At 33.7% G+C, this 20,660-nt stretch overlaps 1 protein-coding gene across 8 annotated transcripts in view; it reads left to right on the forward strand.

The window, feature by feature from the left end:
- Positions 1-20,660, forward strand: part of LOC130896862 (eye-specific diacylglycerol kinase) — a 257,836-nt gene that overhangs the window by 229,696 nt on the left and 7,480 nt on the right. For 7 of the 8 annotated variants that reach the window (XM_057805221.1, XM_057805220.1, XM_057805222.1 and 4 more), the window contains 3 exons: positions 947-1,075; positions 2,427-2,625; positions 4,117-4,278. In XM_057805221.1, coding sequence (XP_057661204.1) covers positions 947-1,075; positions 2,427-2,625; positions 4,117-4,278 — 490 coding nt within the window. Of the gene's footprint in view, positions 1-946; positions 1,076-2,426; positions 2,626-4,116; positions 4,279-13,913; positions 14,100-20,660 lie in introns of those variants that run through there. The other variant, XM_057805227.1, reaches the window with a different exon arrangement.

The following is a 20,660-nucleotide window of genomic DNA, read 5'->3' on the forward strand; positions in this document are numbered from 1 at the left end:
CCGATGGACAATTTGAAGCGACGTACGTTCTCCGATTGGGCTCTGGAAAATATGCGCCAAGATTATCAATTTCATCGCAAAATCAACTTCAGTGACGAAGCTCATTTCTGGCTCAATGGGTTTGTCAATAAACAAAATATGCGGTATTGGGCGGGTGAAAATCTACTTGTGCTTAATGAAAAACCACTTCATCCACAAAAGATAACTATTTTTGTTGCGGTTTGCATGCCGGCGGCGTCATAGAGTCATATTTTTTCTTCGACGATATTGGTCGCCACGTTACTGTGAATGGCGATCGTTATCACGCCATGATTATCTATTATTTTTGGCCCGAATTGGAATATATGGACTTGGAAAACATGTGGTTTCAATAGGACGGCGCCACAAGCCACACAGCACACGTTACAATCGATTTATTGAAGAACAAGTTTGATGAGCGTGTTATCTCAGAAATGGACCAGTTGATGCGATTTAACGCCTCTAGATTTTTTTCTTTGGCGCTACGTCAAGTCATTGGTCAGTGCTAATAAGCCGACGACGTTGGAAGAGCTCAAAGCCAACATTGAACGCGAAATAGCAGCCGTTTCGGCCGAAATGTGTGGCCGAGTCATGGAAAATTGGGTCCAACGAATCAACCGTTGCAAACGTGCCCGCGGTGGCCATATGAGCGAAGTCGAGTTCCATTCATAAATGTTTTGAATGTACTTCAACCCGATAATAAGTTTTTGAAATATCTCAAATGGTTTTCATTTTATTTTGAAAAAAAGTTGTCAAGTCCTTATTGAAAAACCCATTATTTTTTTTTACTTTTCACTTTATTCCTGTTTTTAAACAGTTACGTTAATCATTTTTTTTGAAGATTGTCCGAATATTATAAAAATCTCGCAATCCATAAAACTAAAGTTTAACACCAAACTGTATATTTAAAGATTCTTATTTATTTCAGCAATAAGTATAGGTAAAATTGAAGTGAATCCTGTATCGGATTTGGAACAAGTCCGGGCCATCATCAATAAGATGTTAGACGAACATAACGATAAGCAGATGATGTCTTCAGATTGGTGCTTTATCGATTGTAAGTACACATTTACACAGCTAAACATATATCCTTCGTATTTTGCTCTTCGGATGAAGTTCAAATAATTATCAACAGAAACACATTTCCTGACATTCTTTCCAATTGTTGAATCACGTATACATCAGCGTACAATGATTGAGGATGATGGTGAGATTGAACTTGAAATAAGACGGCGAATTCAAACTTTTTATTAAACAACTTTCAACAATACGGAAAGATACGAATATCACTAAGGCAATAAATACCAAACTCTTGTAGATGTTATCGAAGATTTGAGTAGTTCCATGGATAGAGGAATTGAAAACCGACAAAAGACGACGAAAAAACATCGAACGCTTTCTACTGTCAGGCTAAACTAAATCCAAATGCACAAAGAACAATAGGATAAATAATTTACATGTCCAGGTGTTTTCTATTTTTAATTATGCTTCGGACCTACCAGGGATGGTGGTGATACAAGTTGATATGTTGTGTTGTTGGTGTAGGACGGTCGGCTCGAAGAACGAATGGAGTAATTGGACGCTTTCTCAAATTTTACAGACAGATAGTGAAAAGCAATATCAAACGGTTTCTAGGACAATGGAAAAGTAAAAACACGCGCAAGGTACATCAACAGCAGCTGTTGTTCAATACAAATATTGCATCTGTGAAAAAGGTGAACAAATCCTTTACATTTGCTATCATTGGGATATGGAGACAAGTGATCATGCCAATTATTGCTACATTTGCAGTGTTTAGTGTTGATTTGAGTGGTTATAAATGAAAAACTAGAAGATACCTATACTATCAACAGTTATCTCAAATTCTATTCCAATGAAAATTGTTGTGATGTACATTGAAATTAGCTGAACGAGATTTATGTGTACAGGAAGAGAGGAAAAATAAAAAGTTGATTAAGTGAACTGCTCGCTTCGTCTGATGAATGAGTTTAGTGTTGAACACAAAAGAAAGACTGTAGGCACTTAACTGATTAATCAAAAACTAATTAAAGGGTTGTTTCACTGTACAGTGGTAATATCTATGCATCTATACATTGTTCATCCTGTACATATAAGAGAAAACTAAAGAGTGTTAAAGTTCACTTTTGGAACAATCACCATGATTATTTCCTGAAAAATTCGGAAGATATTAGTGAAGGGAAAGTTGAACGAAGATAATAATGTTGTAATATACCGCTTGAAAACCAGCACGATGAAAGATAACTGTTCGTAACGTTACGAAAAAGTTCAGTAATCAACCCATCGTAGAAAACCCAATAAAGAAGAAAAATTATATAACTATATTGTAGACACTATCAAACTAGCTAATTATTTATTATTCACGGATTTTGATTTTCAATTTTTTCCAGCATGTACAGCCGAACGATTTTTCCGAATCGATAAAGCACAGGAAAGTCTGCATTACGTTTTTGATATTTGTAGTGAAAACCTGTACATACTCGAATGCGGTGATGAAACAGTCCCACCTACGCCTGAAGATGAAACTGCTAATCCATCGCCAACATCAAATCATCAAACTCCTTACAACATTCCAGAAATGCGAATTAGGTGAGTCAGAACAAGAAACGAGATTAGATTGAGTCATATAACAACCGTTTTGAGATTTATTATCAATCCAGCCGAGCTAGATTTAATTAAAAACGAAAATTGAACGCCCTCGAAGCTGTTTGATGTATGATCTAGCGGTCTGTTTCAGAGTAGGTTGTAGCAGTGTTATTTTGATGCCTTAACGATTTGTTGTTAATATTTTATGATTTTGGGAGAGGTTATCAATTCATTGAAAACATTCCATTAGATTCTTCACTTACATGTGCCAAACAAAATAAAAATTGTTATCATTACCTTGTTCTTTGTACTCGTTTCTGTGATTGATTCAATAATGCATGAAAATTTGGCTGTCAAAAAGAGGTTCGCGTGACCTGTAACGAAATCTTTGCCTGCTTTATTATGAGCATTTTCTTATTGGGAACGTGGTATTAAAACACCAAAGTGGACTATTTTCAATACATTTTCCGAGCTTTCGAATACTACTAAACGCCAGCATTTATTTGCCAAAAGTATACGAAAAAATAAGGGAAACCGATCGCAGAACACGAATCATTGAAAAAAAAACTTTTTTATACAGCCAAAACATCGAATTAATGGGTCATTCGTCGTAGAGTCCTTGTTATTTCTTGTTTCCACAGATTTTGTACACTTGAAGAAGCGGTTGACGCGTCCAAATAACATGTTTTGAATATACCTCAATGGAAATGGAAAAAAATGCTTCGAAAATTAGTTCAAATGCATGAAAAAGTGTATTTATCTTAATGAAGAATATTTGGGAAAACAATTAATCCATATCCAATTGTAAATATTTATTTTTATTTGTCTATCTCTAAACTTAAGTAGCAACCCTCATTCAGAAAAATTATGTCTATTTCGAGTTGGCTTATTTCATTTTAATATTGAGTAATTATCTAGATAAACATTCAGTTGGACTTTGAAGAGCTTTTGGAAGCTATAAGTGAGGTTATCATGCATAATTAGAATCATTCTTATGACAATTTAGCTTATTTACAAATTGTGACGTGCTGAAAATAAAAATAGTATTTAAATTTCAAGATATTTCCGTTTCCAGATAGATTTAAAAGTCATAGACGCTAAGAAAATCAAAAACCCCTACTTTAGTGAATTTACCACGGATAGGATCATTTTGGATTGTGTTTTTTTGTTGTTGGAATGCTAAATTTACAGTTACTTCTACATATTTCGATATGGTATATCCAGATTTCCTTCAATTGTTATTTAATATATCATCATGTGTTCAAAGTATGTAATATCCGCCGTTGGATGTCTAAATCTAGTTACTTCCTTCCTTTTAATGTTCCAAGCTACCCTTTCTGTATATTTTTTATCCACAGTATCCTAACGACTAAATAGTTAATTAATTTCAAGCCTGAATATACGAAATTGATTTCGATTGCAGTATTTATTCATATTATTACGTATGTATCATTATAGGCATTAAAACGATGTCTTATGTCGCCATGTTTACAGCAAAGAAGACGATCTTGATTCTCCCAGCGATCAACCGCCTCTTTCGCCAAAAAATGCGGAAGACTCCCAAGAAGACTTCCCGAATAGTCCAGTAGAAAATTTTCCTATAGACAATCAACAGTTGGCGAGAGTTTCCTCAGATGCCAGTGTGAAAATAAGAAGGTACATAAATATAGTTTTAGCTCTCACACATTTGTACACTAAACCCTTGATTGAAGTCGGTTGAAACTTATAATGTAATTAGAGTATTTTTCAATCGCCAAATGTTTGAATTAGTACGCAAACATTCATCAGGGTGGTATTAAGAGGCAATAAATAGCTCAAATTAAGCACGACATTATAGAGCTTTTGAATAAGAAACAAACAAAACTTTCGTAAGTTTATTCATTTGATGGCTACACTATCAGTTTTAAAGACACATACATTGCTTATTTGTCCCATTTAATTTACCAAATATCGATATATACTCGATTTGTTCTATTTTCTCTTATAATACATGTTGCCTCATATTTATTTTTAAAACTTCAGTATATTTTCACGCTTTTCTTTTCATCCATCTCTAGTCTCATATTGGAAATAATAGGGAGATTGAAGGGATTAAAATCTCTTCATTTTTCATGTTCAAATGCTAATTGCAGCTAAACGAAAACATCTGTCTCTGTCTAGAAGTTTAAATCTACAATTTAAATTATTTGTATTTTACTTAGCCTCCAAGTTTTCGAGAAATGTGCAAATTAACGCAGAAAAGTCCATGGTTTTTTGAAAGCAATTATTTTTCTTCTCAATTCGCGAGGAAGACTACAGTATTTCATTTATGATCAATTCATTGACAAATCAACTGTTTAAAAAGCACTTTATCGTAGAACAAGTTGCCCTTTTTGATTTTTTAATATTTATTTTGAAAAACTATAAACTAATGTCTTAAAGAAATTTGGATTCTCGAACTTTTTGATTTCTCCCACTATTTTCATTACATAAGAGCGTTTTCGTAGTGGGATTGTGACAAAATTGAACACAAGTGTACTAACTCTAATATATTCCAAGCTTTCGAACACTTATGTATTCATCGTTTACGATCAGTTAGTTAAGAATTGCGGTCTGATAAATTTGTTATATGTTTTAAAACAAAATTCAATGTTCAAATTGACGCTCAAAATAAATATAGTTTGATAAAGACTGAAAGTAGTCGAAACGTCAAAGTTTTATGTTAAAAATTATAAAAAAAAAAACCGGAAGAAACCTACAACCAAGACGATTTAGAAACATTTTTTCTTATACCGTATCATCCCACTATTTTCTTGAAATCCCTCTAAATTTTTTTTGTATTGATTTCGTATCATATCTTGTCTATATGTTGCTTTATTAAACGCCCAAACCAACTTTACAGCTCGGTTTACTTGAAAAAACTTTTGTTCCCATTTTTTTTTCATAAACTTTACAATCGAAAAATTCGCAAGTTACTTTATGAACACTTTGTATATAAAAATGAAAACGAGTAGCAGGTTTTCGTTTCAAATAAACATTTTCTAAAAATTTGTTTTTATTTTCTCAAAAAAACACCTTTAAATTGCTCTTCAAATAAAATACATTTCTGTGGGAAGAAAATTGAACACTAAAAAACATTTCTCGAAAATTATGAGATTAGGTACAGAGGATTCCCAATCAATGAAATGTCAGTTCTTCTGGTTAAAATAAACTCGACAAATTCTAATAACTAAATACTCAATTATCCAATTGTGATCCCAAAAGTGGAACTAAATAGTATAAATAATAAATACTCCTTCTTCTGGTAAATAACCACTGACATATGTTGGAGAAAACAATGTATAACAACAGTTTCTAATCGATCCTTCGTGTTTTGAACTTTGCTGTAGAAATTTTATCTATAACCAATCGATTTATCTTGTACATTGGATTGTGCCTTAAAGTTTCATTTGGTTGTCTCTAATTCGAAACTTCCATTAATTTATTCAAAGTATCTACTCTATATTATTTCAATATCCGTGTATCTGTTCGAATTGCTTCGCTTTTTAAATGCTGTACGTTGCCAAATGCAGTAGTGACTAGTACATTCGATCAGCGGGCGAATCAAATTACCTGATTGAAAGCAATAACAATACGGCGTCACAGAGTAATGCTGTCTAAAATACTTTTTTTCACGAGTAGGACGGTTTGACGAGTGAAAAAAGTTACTTTACTCGCGAGTTTCGTGCAAAAAGTTTTCTACGTCCGTAGACTTTATTCTGATAACAAGATCGACGCACGAGTGAAACTGAGTTGTTGAATCGTATGCAACACCCCAATCCAATGGAGGATCCCTACTTTTGAAGTCTATTTGAAGTCCCAATGAAGCAAAATCTTTCTAATTATTATTCAAGTGCGCTGATCTCTAACTCAAAATTTCCTAGGAATCCGCGGATTTTTCTGACTGTCAAAAAACGGTTTCCAACTACTATTTTGTTCTGTTAACGCCTGTCTATTTATCAGCAATGGTAAATTTTAATTCGGCGAACGCCAGTGCCCATGCGTCGGGCAATTTCTGATAATTTCTAACTGCTCAGCGAATAAAGCTAATGATGTCATTTTACAGACACATATACATGTTTTAAGGTTATAAACAATGCCAGTACGTGTTTTCTGGTAAGGTTAAAAGGAATTGAAGGAAAATAAGAATTTATGGAATAGAATTTTTGAAAAACTATGCGTGAGGAAGATCGGAAGTTACCGGAGAGGTCGGGGTCTAATTGGCTGACAAAAAAGCATGACAAAGAGGTTCAATTGGTTGTTGAAATGACGTATACCAATGAAATGGATAGTTGCCTAACTAATAGGTTCGATTCTTAAGTAGCGACCTACGCGTTTGCTTAATTGGCGCCAAATTTAAATTGTTAAGTATCTAATTTACAACGAAATTGTCTATTTATCTAGCACATAACATGCCAACTTCTTTTAGATATTATTGAACTGTAAAAAGACAAATTCTATCTCAATCCTATTCATTTAATATAGATTTTGAACTTGAAAACTAATCTCCAAAAATTCAGGAAACATTCTCAATGACCAGTTAGATATAAATTACTATTTTTGTTTGAATTACTCAGAACTGCTTTTTGTTAAAAACTTCTTATTCAGTGACCATTTTACTAATGTTTGATAAAGCCAACATGTAACGTTTTAAACAAATTTGCACAAAGTGAACAAATATACCGAAGATCGAAACACATAATTCGTTTTTTATTTTAGGTTAGATTAGGTTATTATAGCTTAAATAATCATTTGAACGATGATACATTTCCTACAAGGAAACAAATATTTTTCATTTCTGAGTAATTTAAACAAATAAAACTCTCTAACAAAATATATTCAGTAAAGAAGAGTAATTGATATCTAATTGGTCATTCAGGAAGTTTCGGGAAATTTTGGCGATTATTTTCTACGTTTAAAAGTTCAAAATCGGTATTAAAGGGATAAGACTGAGATAGAATTTCTCTTTTTACAGTTTAATAATATTCAAAAACTAGTTAGCACGTTGTGTGTCGATTAAATACACAAATTAGGCGCGACACAATTTGAACTTGGCGCCAATTAGGCCCCGTCCAACGCTTTGTGATCAGAGCCACTATTTTGCACTTGGACACTGTTAGTATGAAATAAATTTTTAACATCTTTCGAGGTGAAGTGTTGAATGAATGCAACTACATTCTTTAGAGTCTTTTGGTTGCCTTTGTTGTTACATTTAGAGGCGGTTAGATTAGGTTAGGTTAGAAAAATGATAAACTTTTACACTTACCTGACCAGTAGAACTTTATTAGCAGTTTGGTTCGATAACTTCTTTAAATGTTTATAATAAACAGGGTCCTTCAGGACGAGCTGAACCGATACCGATTTTTAACTATGAATCCTTAAATTTAAAAACTGTTCTTTGCCTTTTAATCCTATTTTTATAGAGATATAATGCGATTGCAGGAAATTGACAAATATATTAAGCACTCAGTGTTACTCAACAGGTTGTAGGTGATTCATCAATATGTATTTATCTTATTTTTATTGCTTTCATTCAGGTAAAATTAGTTAGCACCCCAAAATAATGTAGTATAAATGAATTATTCATGTCAGAACGGTAATAACCTAAACTCACATTGTATAATATTGAGCTTTTATTCGCTTAATCCGAATGAGACTGAATCAAGGGTTTATCATATTTGCTTTCCATTTTTATCACTTTAAGGGACCATGCACTTTTAGGAACTTGAATATATTTACTTAGATAAAATTATAGCAAACACCTACGAATAATCTGAAAAGTTTTTTTTTGTAAAATCAAATATATTTTCGCTGTCTGCATGAATAGGATTATCGGTACAAATTGGACTTTTTATTGCTCGATATTTTTCAATCAGACATCTTGTTAGCATGTATTATGAATAAAGTATGGTTTGCACCGTTTGTTTTATTTTTTCTATTCCTCTGAATGCCGTATAGTTTATACGATTGATTTTGCAGAATTAAATATTAAACAATCAATTTTACATGCAGACATTATCGTTTTTTATAAAATTAGTATCCATCTGTATAACATATTAGATAGAAAAAGGTCAAAAACTCGTATTATACAGGATGTTCCAGGACTTCATGCAAAATAATGCTGTGAAATACGAAAAACTTTATAATACAACCAAGCGTTTCCGAGTTATAGGCCTTCAAAGTTGCGAAATCAGAAAGTATATTTTCTAAATTATTGAAGCGAACATCATGAATTTTTAATGATTGATTACGTACGTCTATATAGCGTGTTTGACGGAATAAATAATTCTAAACTACTATCTGAAGGCCAGGGGCTTATATCTAATGGTTAAAAATCCGTAACATTTACAAGGACAACCTGTACAATCTAATGTTAGCAAAAATGACTTTTGTTCAATTCGATAAAAATTATGGTTTAGAAGGTGTAGATTTTTAGATCGTTGTACATTCCAAGGAAACCGTTCACCATAAAGAGACATTCTAAATAAAACTATAATAAATGACACCTTGCACTTCTACACACTTCTATAGTCTACGCCATTTTGAACGTGGAAGAGCATTCAAAGATTCTGCCAATGGAAGCTTTTAAGATATCTCCAAAAAGTTGAATCCAGAATATTTCATTTAGGGGAACGTGGTGACCATGCAAATGAACCCATACACTTATTTCTGGATGTGGAAGAGGTGAAGAAGTTGCTCCTGGAGAATCCTACGAATAGTTGTAGTAGATTTTGCGTATGCTTGTTGTGGGATCATCATCAAAGGCATCTAATGCATTTTGTTCTAAAGCTGGTGTCGTATAGTTCGTTATTGACATTCGCCACATTTTTTGGTAGAACACTTCCTAAAATATCATTTTATAAAGAATAATCGAAAGTATTTTACTAAATTTATGGAAACAACCCTAACATAAATTCTACTGTCGGATATAAATCTGCCCGAAAAGCATTTAGTATACAACCTTCTGACGAGTTATCTCTTCCAAGTTCAGAGTTCCATAGACTCTGGAAGTGTGTAGAAGTACAAGGTTTGATAAGTTATAGGCTAACCAAGTAAATTTTGTTTTTTAAGGCTTCATTAGAATCAGAAGCATTACGGAACGGACCAGAAAACCTGCAAACTGTTCAAAAAATTATCGCAAACTATAACCCCACTTACATTTTACAAATTGTTAGACAATAATATTACTATGAATTTTTTTACCGATTACAGAGGCATGCAGATTCATGCGTAAACATTCCCACTTGTGTCTTGGATATCACTTTCCGTGCTCGTTATGTAATACACTATTTGCACATTGTTTTTTTATTTTGGTGCGTACCAAACGAAATTCTTCCTCTAAAATTCGATATTTCAATTTTTTTACAATAAGTTTATGAAATTTTCTACAAATTAATTTAAAATAATCGCCGTCCTTGTCTAACGCTTTGAAAAATTGCTTCATCATACCTAACTTCATATGTAATGGTAGAAAAATTATTCCTGGTGCTAGATTGGATGATGATCTTTACCAGTTCTACGAAAGACAGTCTGCGATTATGTGTTTTACTGTTAATTTGCAGTTCGCACATTTGGGTTCTGGTTTATTATCGAATAGGTGTCTATGGGTTAATCGCATCTGGCTAAGCCAGAGACGAGTTAGTAGGACCTCGTTGCTACGATGTTTGGGTAACAATAACCACGCTTTCACAGTGCCCCACAGTGCGTAGCTTGTTTGTAGATGTCTTCCATTTGACTTTCCATTTAGGTTATGTACCATTGTTGTTTTGACATCGATTGTTCTCGCCCATACAATCCCTAATAGGATTATTTGTAGTTTCGTTAACAATCAGATCTACCTTCCGTTTCCTTACATTCCAATGTGGAGGATGATCCAGAAAAAACCGTTTCGTTGTTGTGCGCTTCTAAAAGTTATGGTTCTCGATTGATTTTAGTTTGCCAGGGGATTCGAGTGTAAATTTTTTATATAGTTTGAAACAAGCAGAAAGGATCTGTGACTGTAAAGTAATATAATTCAGGTGAGAAATCCGGCTGAAGAAGTTTTAAACACATATTTAGAAATTGGGTGTGGTAATGGCGAAATCTAGACCGTCTTTAGATTCGAAAATATCTGACAGAACAATGCTTCAAATAAAATATGGTTTGTCGAAAGAAATGACCTGGTACTTTTTATTCTCCATGGTAGGGTGTGAGTGTATTGAAGGAAAAAACAATATGGAAGCAGGAGATTTAGGCTCTAAATCTGGCAAAGGAGGCTTTTGTAGTTCTCGATTTGTTTGTAACAAGATTTGGTAAACGCAATCTTAGAAAATTGGATTTCGATTCAGCTGCTGAAGACTAGCACATTTTTTAATGATTACTCTCCTAAATCACAGAGTTTCTTCTGGTGTTGTACGTAATACACCTGTTATCAAACGTAGCTATCAAGTTTTTCAGCGAGTTAATAACTGAACTTCTTGTGATCTTGCCAAATTCCCATAAAAAGATTCGGTGAGACTGCCTTCTTGGGAGAAACTGTGTAGGGTGACGGAATAATCAATGTTATATTCTCACTGGGAATATTATAACAAGTAAAACATTTTCACCATGACGTGATACATTGTTTACACCACCACTAAACCAACAGTCACAATTACACTGCCTTCAGTTTACTTTCAGTCTCTGAAGACGATAAGTTGGTTATCGAAACGCACGTCAGACAGTGCAATTGTGAGTTTTGGTGTAGTGGTAGTGTAAACGGTTCCAGAAATTCCAATTTAATACAACAATAACTCATACTCACACAAAAGAAATACAATTTTATTAACGTATGTTCTTTTTAATGGGTTAGATGTTATCAAAAATATAGAGGCTAATTCTTTTGCACCGCCCCTGGCCCACCTACAATGAAAACTTGATATAAATGTGTGTGTACAAGTGAAGAAAAGAATCAATTTTCTTTTAATAAACTATTTATAGTCCCTGAAAGTATGCTTCGCATTTATTGGCTACTATGCTTGTATTTAGGCATCATGCATTCACTATGAGGAGCTAAAATTATTTTTTTTTTGATGTAAGTACATTCGAAATTTTGATCTAATTTTTTGGAAACATTTTTACGGACACATAAGACAATCTGTTACGGTTGTTAACGTTTGCTTGGGTAATTCGTAGTTATTAATTTTCAATATTTTAATTAAATATTTCCAGTGTATGGAAGGTGTCCATTATATCAAAACCAGTAGTTAGTTTTTCGCCAAATTTCCTTATTACCTAATTTGGAATATAGCTCATATTTTAAAGGTCCTCACATTGTTGTCAGATCTTTAATTTTTCTGGAAATAACGGGTACGGCATTGGAATGTGACACATTTTAACGCGCCACTGTATTTATCGAGCTTTGTTGATAAATAAAACTTTCGATATTGGTGTGCAGAACAACCAATGCAGTTGCCCGAGAAACCTTTACATGCTGAAAAGACCTTGCCTGGCCAGCACGTTCTCCTGACTTAACGGCTCCAGATTGTTTCTTATAGGCCTACTTAAAGTCTAAAGTGTATCTAAACAACCTTCTCACACTGGATGAGCTAAAGAACAACATAACTGAGGAGATAAGAAGAATTGATGGAAGACTTCGAGGCGCAGTTATGAACCACGTCCGAGAAATTTATAAAAATTCGTCCAAGCTAGTTTTAGATAATTGAGACTTTCCATACTTAAAACTCTGAATATGTTCTTCTATTCTAGAGCTTTTTTCTCGAATACTGTTGACTGTTATCAATAGGTTTGAGGTAAGGATGAGAATTCTTCAACTACTAATTACTACTACATCATCATCAAGATGGTGCAGACCGGATGCGTAAGCGTCGATGTGCATTGAGTTTAACGCATGGAACTGTACAAGATAGGATACATCGTTTGCGATTGCGCACCGACCTAGTACGCAGCTCCTAAGAAATAAACAGGCTGCGTGACTACGCCGCAATTTAGAACATCAATGTTGATGATGTTGTATTCAATGGTCGTGATGCCGAACTCACGTACCTTTGCTGTGCATTGTATTTTTTTATGAAACGGCACATATCGTAGTGGAATTTTGATAATGATTAGCGATAATAAGGAAAGAATAATTGAATTTGTGGGTAAATATGAATGTATCTACAATCAAAAAGTAAAAAGTACAAAAATGTGCCACTAAATCATTCTTCAAAACAACTTTTCCACATACAAGTAAAAGCGATCCTCATAAGATTCGAACCGAAGGCAAAGATTATCATCTTCACTAAGTGTTTTTCTTATTTTATTTATATCATGGATCCATTTTCTTTTTGCACTCACTATTAAGCCATATTAGTAGTAATCGCTTCTTCCTCGTTAAATGAACTACTAGGTCCATTTATCCAATCTGTGTTGGACATCGTGAATAACATAAGCACCGAAAACAGTAAAATAGAATATTACCACCGTAGTTAGACACGCAGAGCCTGCATTGCGTACTCATCTCGATTGCGTAAGCGTTGACATATGCGTAACCCTGTGTGGCATTGTGTTACGCCGTACGTCACGCATACGCATCCAATCTACACGAGACTTTATCCTTAACATGATATCTAACGCTTTCCAGAGTTTTTAGATCAATACTTTACTTTTGCGCCTGGTATTTTATCTTCGGATCTACAACCCCCAGTACTCTCAATCGTTCTCTATTCTATCTCTACAAATCTGCCCCTGCTTCTCTACCCAAATAGTATCCATTGTATTTGTATTTTCTAAGTCTTCTTTTCTCTTACTGGTAATATTTTTAGTTTCAATATCTTTATCTTGACTCGTTAAATCATTTCAGTTTTTTCTCTTCCCATACGTTTATCACTCTGGTTACCATCTCGAATGTGATCACTCAAGTTCAAAATTTCATTTATTATACTCAGGTTTCTATTTCTTCTAAATAATTGATAGTAGTACTTCAAGATTCCCTTCATACTCGATTAAACCATTTATTTCATCTTTGCACCTAAATGGTTGATACTAAAATTATGTTTTGAAAGGTCTTTAACTTCTGTTTCTTCCTCCACTTTTATATAGTTTCTTCCCGATTGCTTTCCAATTCGGTATTCTCTTGCCACTCACCCAAATCTAATGATTATCTTCACTAGTTCTTGTCTCGTATTACCAATACTTCGTTAGTAATTATGTTTCAGTCCTTTACACCTCTGAAAAATTGGATCAAGTTGTTTCACACATTTATTTAGTTATATCAAACTAAATTATAAGTTCCAATGCTCATTTTTTTTCAGAAAAAAAACCTGTTTGATAATTTAACTGAGAAAATACGAGACTTGGTTTATAAACAAGAAGAAATTGTTAGTAATCATGATTACGTTATGTCTTTTTAGAAGCATAGAAGTAGTAGAATACAATGTGGGACCAGTTTTATGGAGTTAAATTCCATTAGATTAATAAATAAGCAAGTTGAAGCATAATGATTTTTTTTTAAATTTACCCTCATATCATCATAGTGATTAAAATTAGGAATATAGAACTCTTATAATTTAAAAGGAAAGAGCTAATCTATGAAAAAACTCTAAAGAGCAGCATTTTTAATTCTTAAGGTGTCGAAGAAATTCATTAGGGCTCCCGGAATCTACCTCAATCTTTATTTCAGACCTCTTTAGATTCTTCAAAGAGCTGCCGGATTAAGAGGGAGGAATTTTTTGCGCAGTAACAGGCATATGCAGAGGTCTGTATAAGAGACAAGAATGCAGCGACAAAATGAATTTATTAAAAGAAATTTCAAAAGGAATTGTGTTCATATTCATGCCCATATTAATCAATGCATTTTCGGCAACGTTTCTCAATAGTGAGGCGAAGCATGTCAATCTGATCGCGAAGAGTTTTGAATTCTTCTGCAATTGCAATTCGGAGAAAGGAAAAGCTGCGTGTTCCTATTGCAAAAAAGCGGTCCTTGAGAGGGCCCCACGGGAAGAGATCACAGGTTGTCAGGTCTGCCTATCCATTCTCCAAAATGAACATTAAGGTACTCCCGCACATATAACGCGTAGTGCAACGAAGTTTCCTCCTGCATGAATTGAGGGATGTTTGCGATTGTTGGATCCTTGTCCATTTGCCTACGTGAATATCCAACTATTTCCAGATAACTTTTTCCCCAGGCAGCTTTTATTCTTTTTCAATGAAGATGTGAGAAGTCTGGTCGTTCCAGCACATGCAGTTAGGCCGATTGACCGTACTGTTCAGTTTAAGAGTTACTTCATCCGACCACAAAATGGAATGCTCGAAGTGCGGATCATCCTGACTGCTTCCACACTTGCAAAATTCCATTATGCGATCGAAATCATCCTCGCGAAGTGCGTGGAAGCGACGCGGGTAGTTAACTCGATATTTGAAGTCAATAGCCGCACTACAGCCCAACTAACGCCAGCGCCACTGTGTCCATATTTGTGTTAGTTGTTACAAATACAGGTCGTCCAGAAGGCAGCGTGTCGATAACAGAGCCCATTTTCAAGAATTTCTGGTACGTCTTTCACACTGTTGAACGATTTAGTAGCGGCGAATTCGGAATTTTTTTTGGATATTTGAAGCACAATTTCGTAACCCACATTCGTACTACAAAAAAACTCTTTCTTGAATCGGTTATTCATTCTGAACACGCGTCTACTCGACCAACACGGGTTATCATGACATAACTCTCTGAAGCACGAATATGATTCAAGAAGCGGGGAATTTGAAATGGTCTTTCTATTCAATATTCAAGAAAAGAAAATGTGAATTTTCCATAAAGCGAATTTGCCAATTCACAGTGTCATAAAATGGATTCTTAGGAAGTTAAAGTTCAAAAATAGTTGTCAAATCTAGGAAAAGTTTACCCGAATGATGAAATAAATAAGATGCACTCTACCTAATCTTTGGAGTTCAAAAATTTCCGTAAGGAAGTTCGATAAAAAGCTTATCTAATGCTTGAAGAAATTCAGAAAATCGCATTTCAATGTATATTTCATTTTCAAGAAGCAGATAACTAGATAAAAGATTGGACGATTCTAGAAATAGTATATATATTTGAATAATCTGATTCAGATACAGGGTGTACCTAAATTCGACTGCCAACGCTCTAGGGGAAATTCCTTGGGTCAAATTATGCCTGTCGGGAATTATGTCCACAAACGTATCATTTCCAAGATACAGGGCGTCTAAGTTTTACAAATAAATTCAAATTCACTTTGACTTAGAATATTGAATAGAATATTGAAAGTGTTGCAAAATAAATTAATGAAAAATTTACAAAATGGATTACAGATTATCTATTCATGTAGAACAAGTAGTTTATCAACCTGATAATCGTCAAAAAGTTTCAATAACAATCGATCACACAATTTGAAATTTATCGATAAAAAATCGTTTTATTTTTAAAACTTCAACACCCTGTATCTTGGAAAGAATGCGTTTGCGGACAAAGTTCCCTATTCTGATAGGTCGAATTTAGTGACACCCTGTATTAAGTTATTTTTCATTCTCAAACAGGCGAATGAACATAAATAAAAAATAAATCCTATATTCGAGAATTCGCACAATCTCAAATAATAGAGTAAAGTAGCAGGGATTCCCATATAGTAATTGACTGTTTCCTTTCTCTGCACGTTATTTTGCAAGGAAAATGGATGAAAATCCTTCATCCTTATTCACACAACTATCATTAAACTAACAATGAAAAACGTTTTTCCAATAGTCTGGAGCAATATGACTGCATTAGAAACTAAATCCTTTCAATAGGAAAAAGAACATTCTAGAGAATTATCCAGTCTAAATTTTCTATAGCAAAACAACAAAAATAACCGGAATTATTTTTTAAATACTATATATTTACAAATATTTACAAAACAACCTCATCCTCTACAAAATACTCTCGATTAAAAGTAATACATTTGTCCCAGCGGTGCTTCCTCTGTTCGAAAGATTTCCAAATCGCCGTCCTTTCATGCCCCTTTCTAAGCTTGGAAACAAGAAAAAGTCGCACGGAGCCAGATCAGGCGAGTAAAAAGCGTGGGGCAGCGGAACCATGTTATTTTTATCCAAAAACTGGCTAACAGTGATGGCTGAGTGTGCAGGTGCGTTGTCATGGTGGAAGAACCAGTCACCAGGCAGTTGATGGACGTCCAGAGCGAGGTTTGTCATCAATCGACATATCGAATACTCTAAAACCTTTCAAGATGAAAGAGAACATTTAATTATCCAGTCAAAATTTCCAATCAAACGAGTTGCAGTCTGAAAAATACGCCACCTCACCAGGAGCCAATGAAAAGCTAAATTAGAAATAGTTAATTTTCAGTAGATGGTGTTGGTCTGATTCATTCAACTTGATCCACGTTTCACACTTGGAATTTGATGTTACATTTTTGTGAATCGACTTTTCTTAGTCAATGTTTCTATTAAAAGTAAAGTATTACAAATAATTACGATACTGTGTAAAATGTCCGACAATAGATAATTGATTGTTGAAAGTTTGATTCTGCTAAATACATATATTAAACTATACAATACAATAAATTAAAAATCACTTTCCTCGTAGTTGCTACATTTCAAAATGTACTACCTACATTAGAATGCCAGCTTTATTATTATTATAAGAATTTTGTACAATATCTTTGAAGTAGTCTCAGAAAATGAAGTATTGAAAATTATTTAAATGATTTTGTATGATTCATTTTATGATAAAATCCAGTAATCAATGGGTACTTTCCAACATTCATATAAAATCGTATTTCGATTATTCGTATAAACTTTATACGAATTAATGCGTATTCATGATTATTTTTAGAGATAACTCGACTGAAGTATTGAGTTTATTATAAGGGTTTTGTGATATGACGGTTCTCGCTGACTCCTACGCACATCACCTAATATAAACATTGCATTCTATAATCAACACTCCTTTATAACTGTCAATAAACAGCAACATTTATTGGAACCTCAGAATCGTTAATTTTGCAAACATGAAATAAAAGAATTGATGCAAAAAATTCGGAAGTAGATGTTATATTCAAGTATATTTTGTAAATTACGCATTTGAATATTTAGAATTTTCAATGGATAATTACGTTTGTCAATTTAGTATGTTTGACAGATTATTAATTCTACAGTACTATCTATAGACCAAGGGCGGCTTATGCCCAATTGTTGACAATCCGTCACTTTTACAAGGACAACCTGTACAATCTAAAGATAGCTAAAATGAATTTTTCAATCGATTTTTTAACAAAAAGGTACTCTTTGTTTAACTCGATAAAATTTATGTTTCAGGGAATATGTAGATTTTTAGATCGTAGTACAAGAAAACCGTTCGCCATAAAGAAACATTCTGAAAAAATTAGTAATAAGTTGTAATTATTTGTAATACTTACTGAAGGTATTAAAATACAATTTATAACTATTTTCCATCTAGTCAAATAAGCTACCACGACTTAATTTGTTAATGTGAGTTTGCTTTCAGATCGTATGAGAAAAATCCGAATTTTTTGCAATCCGGGAACACCCTATATATTCTCAGGGATTTTTTGAATAAAAAGAAAGTTGGGCTAATTCATTTGACATAATAAAGTCCATTATATTTCTAGTAAAACCAAAAAATATACCGTTCAGTCATTTTACAAAACTTACAAACCAAAATTTATAAAATTATAGTAACTCAGAACGGGCTACAGAAAATAAACTATTTTCAAAGAATATAGCTTAAAAATAATAAAAACAACTAAAAATAGGTAAGTATGGTGGTATTAAACAAACAGTATCAACTGAAAAATAGCTGGAAATATCCTATATTATTTGATGTACAAATTTCAAACAAAGAAGCTGGATCAACTATTTTATTTATTATTATGGTTCTGACTTAGATCCTAAATTAATGCTTGTCTTTACCATAACCAATACAAAGTTAAAATTAACCTCTAATATACTTAAACTTCAAAAGTACTGTGTTGGGATCTCCTGTTACCAAATTATTTGTTTCAATTATTCCACAGAATCAAGATGAATCAAAAAATGAACTACCCCTCGCAAAAGACCTGCTCTGCTCTGAATCTTTCCATAATTCTAGTTCTTACACTTAAGTTTAGTTGCAGAGGAAATCTCCTACAGGGGCTGTTTAGCTCCTAGTGAAAATTTCATTAATTAACCTGTTTCAATCCTTCTTTCGGTACGAGTCACCATCTTTCTATCCTTAAACCCATAGATAAGGAAAGAAAAAACAGAAATATTCTTAATTTTTTACTTATAAAAGGCGAAAATTTCGCTCTTTCATCATTGGAATGTCTTACAAAACGCTTTTAACGTGGTTTAGTACCCTGCCGTTTCCTCTTCTATCCCTTGTCTCCAGATCAGTACAACTTGTAGAAGCTATTCGCGCCCGCAACTTCGTAGAAGATGTACCCAGAGCTTCTACTCTCTACGCGTTAGCTAGTACCTGGAGGTAGGCGCCCCTTCACATTTACCGCAAATTTCATGATAGTGATTCACTAATTATATAAGAACCACACGGTGTATGTGAATTTGTTTCGCCGCGAAATGATTTTGGACGATGCCGGCTTAAAAGATATATATTGTAATATATTTTTTATCAACAGATTTATCACTATAAAAATTTTTGGTTCTTATCCCTGTTCCACAACTTTTATTATGGATATTTAGATATTAAGTTAAATAAACAATTTAACTGGTGAAAAAGTGACAGAAGTAGTTATAACAAATATTAAATATGTGCACCATAGTACAGTATTTATGGATCTGCAGTGTTCTCATTCAGAGAACTATAATTTTGGTCTTCAACTATCTCCTTAGATGGTGAAGACATTCAATTTTTTCCTCACCATTTCTCTATGCTTATCCGAGGAAAATATTTTTCATGATTAATAATTGTAGAATTATTATAATTTTCTGGAAATATTCCAAAAAAAACTATGCTTAAATCCTTGTTTTATCAGTTTGTTATTGAATCACTCTAATCTTAGAAACAAAGAATGTAAATCGTTGATACATTAATAGACAAATGACAGAATTTAAGTGAAAAATTAGTACCTAATAAGATACTTCACCGATCTCACCCTTTGAGTAAGCTAACAATGAAAAATATAAATTTTTGTGTCCATATAATTTACCGCTATCGTGATATCAACACTTAAGGGGAAATAATTTCAAAATCACCGTTACCATGTGAGGTATCGAATGTTGTTAAAAGTAAAATAAAAAAATGTTATCGGGATGTTGTACATAGCAAAATCAGTTGCATATTCGTATAAATTTTCTGCGCATTCGTCTGAATTCCATTGTGGTCTGACTATCCTCTTTTACTTCCAGGTATTGTCTTGCACTTTTTTTTCTCAATTTCGAGGTTCTCGTTGCGTTTTATTCGCAGCCTCTAGAAAGGCAAATGCTTAACCGACTTGTACGACATGTAACGACCTTATACAGGCAAAGTTGTTTCTAATATTTAGTTCCCCATCTTCCTTTCTACTCCTTATTGTCTCCTCTGCTGGTTATCGTCCAGATGTTATCTGCCTAGCGTAATCTCCCCTTGTATAGTCGATTGCCAGCTCTTCAAATATTCTTCTGTCGATATCGTCCATGACCGGTTCTCCTAGAAATTTCGCAACTGCTACTTGCTATCCCAAAGAAACTGATAGTGAAAAAAGGATTTAGACTGTCTAAATGATGATATCGTCCAAGACCTATTGCGCTCCTCCTACTTGAGCTCCTTATGATATGGATGACGATGACTGTGATGGGATGAGCCTTGGGTCTGAGCTATAAGTTGGAACGTCTTCCAATGAGTGAATCAAATATAGTCGACGTGGTCCTTGAGCATCAGCTCTTGATCCACGATGACTCTCTAGTATTTAGCCTTGGGGGTTCAAGTGATTTCGCGATGTCCAGGTTGTCTTCTGGTATCCTCATACTCTTTTTCAAAAACACCGTTCAGGTCTTCTCTACGTTAACGCTGATCTATCGCGTTGTACACGTTCTACATCCTAGGCTGATGG

The sequence above is a fragment of the Diorhabda carinulata genome, chromosome 7 (assembly GCF_026250575.1).
Source record: "Diorhabda carinulata isolate Delta chromosome 7, icDioCari1.1, whole genome shotgun sequence".
NCBI lineage: Eukaryota > Metazoa > Arthropoda > Insecta > Coleoptera > Chrysomelidae > Diorhabda > Diorhabda carinulata.